Source organism: Anopheles merus, chromosome 2R, assembly GCF_017562075.2.
Source record: "Anopheles merus strain MAF chromosome 2R, AmerM5.1, whole genome shotgun sequence".
Classification (NCBI taxonomy): Eukaryota; Metazoa; Arthropoda; class Insecta; order Diptera; family Culicidae; genus Anopheles; species Anopheles merus.
Genome location: NC_054082.1, coordinates 29,849,770 through 29,860,065, shown reverse-complemented (window position 1 = coordinate 29,860,065; position 10,296 = coordinate 29,849,770). Strand labels below are relative to the sequence as shown.

The window sequence follows — 10,296 nt, the reverse complement described above, 5'->3', positions numbered from 1 at the left end:
CCCCCATAGCAAGATAATCAGTGCTACGTACGGCGGCACGGTCTATTCGGGACTTGAACCCATGACGGGCATGTTGTTACGTCGTACGAGTTGACGACTGTATCATGAGACCGGCTTCGAATTTGATTGATTTTGAAAATCAATGGTTTTTATAGACAAAGACATTAGATTTAGCGTTTTATTAAGAGTGTAGCGACTATTCAGACACAGGCACGGAAGCACGGAAGTCAGTTTGATCGTGTTTAACGAAACACGAAGTTCATTCGTTAAGTTTGAAGCTTGCGGCTCGATCTTTTAGTTTATAAGTGTAAATCGATTTCGTGAAATAAACTCTTTTCCAATTTTGCGCTTCGAGAAACAGCTAAACAGCTTCTTCATCTTCTCGGTCTAATGTCCAGCGTTTACAGGTTTTTGAGAATTGTTCAGTATCATGCAGCCGGATACAGGTGACCACCGAGATACAACTGTATTTGGGACCGAAAAAAATGTCCCAAAGCAAGGCGTATGTCGAAATAGTCTTCTGTCGAATATCTGTGAATATTAATTTTACTCCCATATTCAAGATCGGGTAGTTGGAGAATCTTTGGAAATGTGTGTGTAACGGTTATCAGCACGAAATTTAAAAAAAATTACATCAATTTCTTCACAATAACAACTTTGAACTGTCAAAATCGTCGTATCTGCGAATCGTCGTACCTTGAAGGGGGTCGTAGCTCAGAGGGTACCTATAGTCAGTCTTTGCTACGAGGGGACGGTCCATTCTAGACTTGAAGCCACTACGGTCCTACGGTTTAGTCGTGTGAGTTGACTGCACCACGGGACCGCCGCATAAATTCAAACAGCTAGACACTCTAATTTTATCTTTTGTTTGGTAAATTATTGATATCAAACTACTTGGTGCTGATGCTGTTCATATTTCTGAAGAGAATTTTTGTATTCAAAACTATTCTGAAAAAATGTTATGACAGCAACGCTAATCAGTTGAAATCGATACCACCTAATCAAGAATCTCAAAATATGTCCTATAAAAACATTTGATTTTTGCAGAAAAAGTGTATAGATCGTCTAAAGACCATTGTAAAACCCTGTTTATACGAAAGGTAACAAGGCATGTTGCATTAACTATCTTAAACCCGGTCACTAACCTGTTTTTCTGTAGATGAGATTCGCCCGCTGCACGTGCCGCGTGATCGCCTCGATGCTCGCCTCGTCCGAGCCCATCTTCTGGAAGAAGGTATGGTCCGCCTGCAGATACAACATACACGTGCTCTTCCGATCGTACAGCGAGTTGGCAAACGATTTTTGCTCCTTCTGCTGTTGCTGCTGCTGCTGTAGCAACTGCTGCTGATGATGGTGATGGTGGTCGTGCAGATCGTTCCGCACGTTCAGGTTAATGTTGCCGTTCACCATCACATCGGGATGATCCGCGACCGGCACGTTCTTGCGCGTCGACCCATTCTTGGTAATGATTTCCACGTAGTGATCCTTGTTGTGGTTCGTACCGGTCGCGTTGATCGTGCGCGTCCACGGGAACTGTTCCGCACCGGCTCCGACGATGCCACCGCCAGTAATGATCGTGCTGCCGCTGCCGTGCGGATTATAAATGTTGTACAGGAAGTGATTCTTCCGATTGTTCACCACGGTTGTGGGCGTTCGGGCGGTCGGTGCCCCACTGCCGACGCCCGTTCCACCGATAATGCCCCGATTGACCGTCCGGTTGATGGTGGGACGGGTTGGAGAAGGAGCGGACCCGGACGCTCCAGATACGGCCGAACCGCCGGCATCCATCGTGCTTCCGCTGCCCCCACCGTTCGCTGTCTTGCCGTGGCTGCGCACTACCGTGTAGTCATTGTTGTACGGCACCTCTAGATCTAGTGGCAGCGATGGGTTTCTGCTCTCCTGTATCTGTGTCAATGGAAGAGGGAGGGAGGGAGTGAGGGAGGGAGGGGGGGGGAGAGAAACGGTAGAAGAGAAGACAACAACCAATTAGTGCCTGCTTGCTTCAACAATCTTAATCAGCTCAATTTATAGTTATTTCCCCCCATCGAGTCGTCGAGAGCGTCGATCAGTAGCACCAGCACAGTGCAGGCGAGTAGTTGCGGCATCCTGTTACACAACGGTCGCCTTTCCCCCAGCGGATCATGGCAATGTGGAGGAAGGAGAGTGGAAGGATGGGAGAGTTTAGTACGGAACGATAGAGACACACTCCAAGGCTGGCTGACTGGCTCGTTTGCTTAGTCAGCTCCGGGGAATTTACCCAACATAAATCCATTCCAATTTGCCCCAGTCTCGGCGGGCGGGATACTTGCTTTGTCCATTGTCGGGAAAGAGTGATGATTTCCAGGCATGCCAATTAATTAACGCAATTAGGAAACTTTAAGTCCTGTGTGTGTCGGAACGAAGACAAAAAAAAAGAAACAAACGAAGCCCATTTTACAAAACGAACCCACCAACGGCTTCCTGCTTCGTTCCAGCGCACCTTTTCGAGCGTTAAGCTTTTGCAGCAGGAGATTAGTTGACCGTTGTGAAGGTATGCAATGCTTATAGGAAAAACATTGTGTAATGTGCGTGTTACGGGTGCGTTTTTCTTTCCCTTCCATGGGTCTACTCGGCTGGTGGTCTAACACTGTAAGAACAATCTTGAGAGAGGAAAAAAATCCATTTTAAAAGCGAACCAACCGAGCATACTTTCGAGTGAACCAGCAACAGCAAGGTCTGGCAAAAAGGATTTCAATTCATGTGGAGAGTGGTGCTTGCTATTTATTGATCGGCAAAGTGCAGAACCACTCACTAATGTACACCTTAAGTGGCACAGATAGTGCCGGAACCGAGCACATAACACTGGCAAAGGGGGTTCCCAATTGGTTCGTTGCTAGTGAGAGCTTCATCCCTTCCGGCTTGGGAGAGCACTGTGAGTTTGAACCGAGGCGAAAGGAACAATAAAAAACAAACACACACATACACAATCACGTACACTAATAGGAGACTGAACCAACCGAGATGCTTTACTGGCCCATTGTCGCTTTCTTCGAGTAATGCAATCGGGTTCGATGAAGTAGAAACTGTCTGTGCCACTCAGCAAATACCTTCCAGCTCGATCGCTCAATCGCCTTCCCTGCCCGCCCCAAAAGAATTGAGCCATTGAAATGTAAATACGGTCTTCGCTTCCACCGCCCATGAAGCCGTCCCGGTTGACTCAAACCTTCGCCACCTTTGAATTCTTCCTATCGCAGGTTCGCAACCCGGGAAGCACGCATTCAGACGACCTTCGAGACCACTTCCTGCCTCATCGCTCCTCCACTAAAGCTAGTGCACAAGCTAGTCCTTATTTCGCTGCCCGCGGGTCACGGTCCGAAGCACAGCTCCCGCAGCAGCCCTGCAAATGATGGCCGTACGCTCCGTCGTGCGATGTCGTCTTTTGCTGAATCCGATTTGACATTCATTTCACTTCCGTTTTTTCGGGCCAGAGGGTGGCCATTCTCTGCCATTCAAACTATAGCCGTTTCGTACGGTTCAATCATTCTATTCTAAATCTACCGGATGCAGACACACACACACATATACACACAAAACCATCCTCTTTTTCGCACACACGATTGCAAAGAAAGGCAACCAGCCGGTTGCACAGCTGGGATGCTGCGCCCTCGGTAGTGGAAGAAAATCCCGCTTCCTATCCGTAGGAGGCCAGGGACCTCACGAACGCCACCGAAGCGTAAGCTTTGTAAATAACTAAAAGGCTAAAAGCTTTCCGGTTGCTTTCCGGTAGGAGGGGGTGACGACCTTTTAACGCCAACCCCGCCATGAGCAGCGCGTCGATGACGGTGAACGATTTGCCGTCCGTGCACGACGCTATTTTATGTTCCGCAGCCTGCCAGCGAGGGCCAGCAGCAGCGGAGTTTGTTAGTCCGTGGCCTGATTGGAGTGCACCGGAATGGGATCCTTTTCCACGTGGTTCTTGTGAGGTGGTGCAGCGAGAGGAGGAGAACAGGGCACGTTACGTAACGGCGCCAAAAGATGCCATGAACACGTTCCGACGGGGGGCGCAAATGCTCGAATGCTGAATATGGTGGTGTGCCGGGTAGAAAGACGTTTCGTTGCGCAAACCAACGTTTAAAAGATGGAAAGGACTACAAAAAAAATGGCACCAACACACTCACACATACCTGCTCAGAAATCGTCTTGCTTGTTGACACACGCGGTATGGCCCCTCGCGGCAAACGGGACTACTGCGAAAGCCGGAACCTCGACAGGGGAGGGGATACTACTACTCACTGTGCGCTGCAGCGTTTCTGCCCCGGAACGCAATCGTTTTGAAAATCGTTCGATATCCGTCCGCCGTCGTTTATGCATGTCTTCCTGCTCCGAGGGGAGAGGGGTCTCTCCGTCCCGCTTTCCTCCACAACAGCAGAACGAGAAGTGGAACAGTACGGAATGGTGGTACCCGTTAACGAAAATCATTGGGTTACAATTTCCTCCGCACCACACACAACGGCGGCTGCTGCAGCGCAACTTCAAACGAAAACGAAATCAACTCTGCGCCCTGGATCCGCACGTACTCACAGACACACAGACGCTGGCAGGATGTTTGCATGTACTTGAAGCAGCAGCCCTCGAGCGAAGGGTGCTCGTATAAGTTCACCGGACCGGATGACGACTCAACAAAGGAAGAAATAGTCTATTGATCAAGAAGAAAGCTGAAATTTTATCGGTTGGCGAGAGTGGTGGTGGGGGAGCACAAAGCTGAAAGCAATGAGCTGTACCAGCCTCAAAGTACCTAGTATGGTTTTCCCCTTCAATCCTTACCCTTCCTAGCTTAATCCTTCCCCACTCTCACACTCTCTTTGCCCCTAATCGACAGATCAAAGGACAGCGATTGCAATAAAATAGAAATGCGAATAAAATGGGCTGCGTAGCGACTGGGTACAACGGTGAAAAAAAAATACATCAAATAGTTTTGTCTGTACAGAATTATCAACGGTAATTTAAGGGCTGGTAGAGATGGTTTAGAAATGTTCTTCCAGAGCACACACACACACAAGCGTAAAATTGAAGAGTAATGTTAGCTGTACTTGAATTCGCTCTCATTTCGCTTCTAGGACTTTCAAAAGATTTCAAATGATTCAAGCCACAACTCCCGTTCGGTCGGATTCCCATTGCATCCACACAGATGCAGATTGCAATATAATGCAATAGCCACACACACACACACACACATACACCGGAGACGAATCTTTAAGAGCTCTTAAAGCAACACATTTGATATTTTTATGTGCCTTTTCCATAATTTTGTCCGGTTGTGGAGTAGATTGGAAGGAATATTTGAACATTGCAGCTGAGCAGAAACGCTTCAACACATAATTCGTTAGATATAAAATTCGTAAACTGAAATCTCTATTGTAAGTCTCGAGGTGTCTGTAAGCATCTACTGTAACTTTTCACGCACTACGCTCAATTGGACTTAGTGGCATGTTTTGCTTTGATGTTTCCAACTAGCAGACCGTTTCGATGGAATGAATGGCTGTATTTTCAGTAAAAAAAGGTTATTTTTATGCAAATAGTACGTTTGTTTTACTGATTTGATTTGACCCAATGACATATTTAATAGTTTAATGAAAATCAGTAGAAAAAAAGACAATGCTAAACATGACTAAACATTGCACAGGAGGGAATTAATGAACTGTGTTCATAAAAAAAGATTTTGCTCCAATGGCTAAATTGTTCACAACAATATTAAATTATTGGAGGTTGGGCTTTTTGTTTCAACGTTTCAACAAATAGTATCTATTAAGTGCGAAGGAGCAAGTATGACGCAGAGGTTACATTCTGTTTGTTTTCAAGTATTTATGTCAACTATGGACACATTTCACCATTTCATTAGTTGTGAATTCCAAAGCACAGCATTTCCATGAATAATTAAATAGTGCAGATTGCATTAATTTCCATCCACCACCAATCATTTGCGACAACCTTGAATCTCAATCGATCCCGAAAAGGTACACAATTTGTGTCGTTTGACAACATGGTCCTCACCCCTCTGCCAGACTGGCCCTTTCGTTCTAGGAAGTGTAAAGCTATCCCGCATACCGAAACCTAATCTGATTTACCTAAATCGATGATGTTTGAGCAAATTGTGGTCGTAACAGAAGCTTTACATGTTCTTTCCCCTCATAGCAGGATTGGTCATGTTGCACGGGTATGAGTGGTTGCTTGCTTTCACTGTCTAACTATTATCAAATCCGCTCATCATCGATAATGAACGTCGGCCGTCTTCTATTAGATTACCGATGCAAAAACTAAATGACTGACTTAGTTCACACTCTTCTACACAAATTCTCGCACACCCCCAGGTTTTGATTTGCTACGGACACTGGGCACAGGAGGAACCATTTGCAAACCGTCCGACTTCGTCCCGTGCCGCCTTAAGTCACCGCCGTATGGTAGCATCGAGCATCCACAGTTTACCCAATGCTCTCTCACCCCCAACTGCACCCAACACCCACGGGCTGAAGTTCAAGGTCCTCGAACTCGGGCTTCATGAGCGAAATTGGAATGTTCATAAATGGTATTCGTGTCATGTTTCTGTTAATCTCTCTCGGATTAGTAACATGTCGTCTCTGTCGTACGCGTCCCGGGACGTTGCTGCACTGCCGTGTGCTGTGTGTGAATGATTTCGGCACAAACCTTGATTCAATTCTACTTCGCGCTCTGTCTTGCTTTCTTTCTGTTTCATCTCTTTCTTCCATTCCCTGCCTACACCGACACCCATATCCTGATTCATCCATTTCAAAGGTATCCCCCAGCAAGCAACGTTTCATTATTTAATGAAATGCACACGACAGCACGTACCGTGCCCGGTGTGCCAGAGGAATTAAAGTTTTTCCGCACCGCAAGCCACCGGACGATGACACCGGTTGGGAGTGGCGGCGAAAGCAACTTTTACCGTTCGTCGATCCTAACGAGTTGCAAAACAAAATGGGAGAAAATAAAATTAGCTAATCCCTGATATCTCTATCTTTAAACTCCGACGGTCGCGCTGCGCCAACCGCGCAATGACGCACGAAACGGGTGGCATTCGTTTTCAGGCACGTTTTTCACGCTGACGGCGATATGAGGACTAACTTTGCCATAACAGGTGAGAACAGGTTCCTCCACCGCGAAAGTGAATGGCCCGCGAGAGCCCTTTGGAATCGCGCTGCGGGAAAGATGATTTCGATAACGTACAGCAAACTTAAACGGCGACAAAAGTTGGTCTAACAAATGTGGCTTGCAGGACCTGCCCGTGTGTGCTATCGAGCAGCGTCCGACGAACTTGTGCACGCATTTTGGTACAGCACGAACTTTATAATGCGTAACTGTTTTGAGACGATGTGTGACGAAACGATGATGTTACTTACCACTTCTTCCTCCTCCAGCCAGCGCCGCTTTCGGCGCATCTTCCGCAGCGCAGCGCTTCCGGTGCGACGTTGCTTCGTTGTTTCGGGCCTTCCGCTGTCCACTTCCGCCGCCCGTTGTTCGCCTTGTCCGTCAGCTTCACGCACGTGCTTGAATTGAGTACTAGGGCTAGACTGGATGGTTGCTAAATTTAACACACGTTCACCGGAATCACTGCTGCCATTGCGCGCCCGCTCCGCCCCGCGGTCCGGCCGATGGTGACCGTGGTGGTTCTGGTGAATTTTCACGTCACTGAGTTTGTAGATCACAGTATGGACACCGTGCCGCCGCTCGAGCTCCGGCGAGTACCGGGCGGCCGGTTCGATGTAGTATTGCTCTAGGTTCGTGACAACCGTACCGTCGAACAGGTTGTCGCTGGTCAGCACACCGTGGACGTGCGAGTGCTCATCGTCTGGAAGCAGAATTGGCAAAGAAGCAATGGATTGTTAGAAAAAGGCCAATTAGTTAATAAATGAAAACGGGACTGGGCAAGAATGTGGAGGATGTTCTGAGAAAGGCAATCTTTTGCATTCGGTTTGGAGGGCCCTTCATTGGTCATTACAGGACGGGATGTATGAATGACGAAATGATGGCAGGACGCTTGCAAAACAGTCCTTCATTGACATATTGATGGACTTTTGCGCTTCTCTTTTTTATTAATCATTCCACACTACGGATTATGAACTTCAAATCCCACATAAAATGACATGGCTATGGCAGGTACCGAAGGTAGAGAGGAAGTAAATCCCTTGTTCCTCCATTCTGCTGACTCATGTTCCATGCTATGCATTGGCCTTGATTTGCGTGTGTTTACGGTGTAGCTTGGGTTGGGTTCGGTTGTTGATAAAGTTCCACCGATAGACTACGAGACCCTCCGCTCTACCATACGGCTACCGCCAATCACACACAAGCACCCTTTTTTTGCACTTGCTTCGCTCACTCGCTTGCGCCTGCTTTGTGTGGCGGGATCTTGCGCCTCATAAATAATCATCCGCTGCGTATCATAGTACCGTGTGCATATTTTACGATCCGCACCCAGTAAGCTGCCCGGACGACGGACGCCGCGTACCGTGAAGGATCAACAGACAGCGTATACCGCTCCTCGACGGTGTAGCTCGGTAAACAACCCAAGCCATCCCTTCGGCAACCGAAAGCGGCAAAAAAGCAACAACACAAAAAGCAGGGAAACGGATCCTTCGATAGGGGAGCACCTTTGTTCCATTTCCACTTGCCCAAGTTGCGCGATCCTCGAAACGTGACGTGGCCGTGAGAAAAGATGAAAGCAGTAACCTATTCGATATCCGACATTGAACGTGTACACTACAAAGAAGCGATAAGCTTGTCTGTCCCGCGAAGGGGTGGGGAATCACACACACACACACACACATACACACAGCGGAAATGTGGTAAATAAATAAGCGCAGTAAACCCGGCGGATTGAATGCCGGCAATCGCTCGCACACATCGACAGAACCGCGCCGGAAGAGCTGTAGGTGTACGGTGCACGAGGAGTGCACGGGAAATTAGCATTTCAGACCCGAACCCGAAACCCGATCCGTTTCGAACCGTTTTGCTCCGAATAAAAAAGGGGTGTATGTTTCGGAATGGAGAATGCTTTACCATCGCGCGCCACCCTGCACGGTGACAAAAGTGACAGACGGAAGAAGCCCCATTTCCGCTCCGGCGCGGGAGAGCGATCGATCGATCGATCGAATACGTATCCGCTAACATGTGCTGCAAATAACGGTGCAGGTAAAGCCTGTAGTATCTCAACCGCCTCAATCAACAACAGCCAACAGCGAATTAACTCGAACATCGCTCCCCAGCCGGCGGCAGTAGTTGCTGCACGCCGCCGGCTAAAAGAGGGGATTAGTGCAAAGGATTACGGAAGCCAGGAAAACCTTCAGCGTGAGCGAACCATATGGAAACTGATAGAGCGGCGGATGTCGGTGGGCGTGAGCGGCCGAGTGGCAATTGATTTGTCGAAAAGACACGCAAAACATGGCACTGGAGCCGCGTCCACAGGCGAACGAATCCATCGGTGGAAAGGCAGGGCCGCTCGCTCCACTACAGAGACTGGGAGGAGAAAGATCGAGCGGAGGTGTGTTGATCCCGGTAATCCCTTAGCTACACTGTGTACTGCATGTACGTGGCCCGGGAGTACGCGCTCGCTGCCGTGGTGGAATAAGCCGCTTACGCGCTGCTAAACGGTTGCCCATGAGTGCCGTGCGAGAGCCGACACGATCCGGCGTTCCGCGGTAATCGGGGACGCACGCCCAAGGATGGGGCTCGAACGGTGGGCACGATTTATGATTCACACTGGAGGGCGGCGTGGCGGCAGCACACGAAGTAACAATATGATGGATGGACGAATCAGACCCCCTGCCCGAGCAGTACACAGCGGTGGGATGGCGTGTGGACAAGCTCATGCACTTCTTTCCAAGCGAATCGTCCTGTCGGTGGGACACACGAGCCTGGCCAAACGGGCGCACAATTTAATGGGCACACCGAACACACCACCGTGCTTCACAGCGATTGGTGTGGGTTTGTTTTTCCACTTTCACCGATTCGGTGTTTTGTGTAATTCAGTGTGGGTGGTTTGTTTGAGTGCTGGCCGCAAGGGCGTCTGCAACATTGTTCAGCACAGATCAGACATTTGATGGTGGGCATTATCGTTGCGTTTTGCTTCGCTGTGTCGATATTATCACAGAATTGAGTGAAATAAAACCCCTTCTACTGAAGGCACCTTTTTATGAGGGTCTTTTTAAATAAACTTTTCTGTTGTACTAATTTTGCGAATCAATAAGCAATATTTAAATTTGGAATTTGTCATGTTAAGAAATGGATAATTTCATCTTATAGAAA

General features: G+C 48.3%; 1 protein-coding gene across 7 annotated transcripts in view; it reads right to left on the bottom strand.

Annotated features, from left to right (window-relative positions):
• Positions 1 to 10,296, bottom strand: part of LOC121589429 — a 158,119-nt gene that overhangs the window by 60,926 nt on the left and 86,897 nt on the right. For all 7 annotated transcript variants that reach the window (XM_041908352.1, XM_041908351.1, XM_041908357.1 and 4 more), the window contains 2 exons: positions 7,395 to 7,843; positions 1,146 to 1,905 (listed from right to left, as the gene is read on the bottom strand). In XM_041908352.1, the coding sequence (XP_041764286.1) occupies positions 1,146 to 1,905; positions 7,395 to 7,843 (1,209 nt within the window). The remainder of the gene's footprint in view (positions 1 to 1,145; positions 1,906 to 7,394; positions 7,844 to 10,296) is intronic.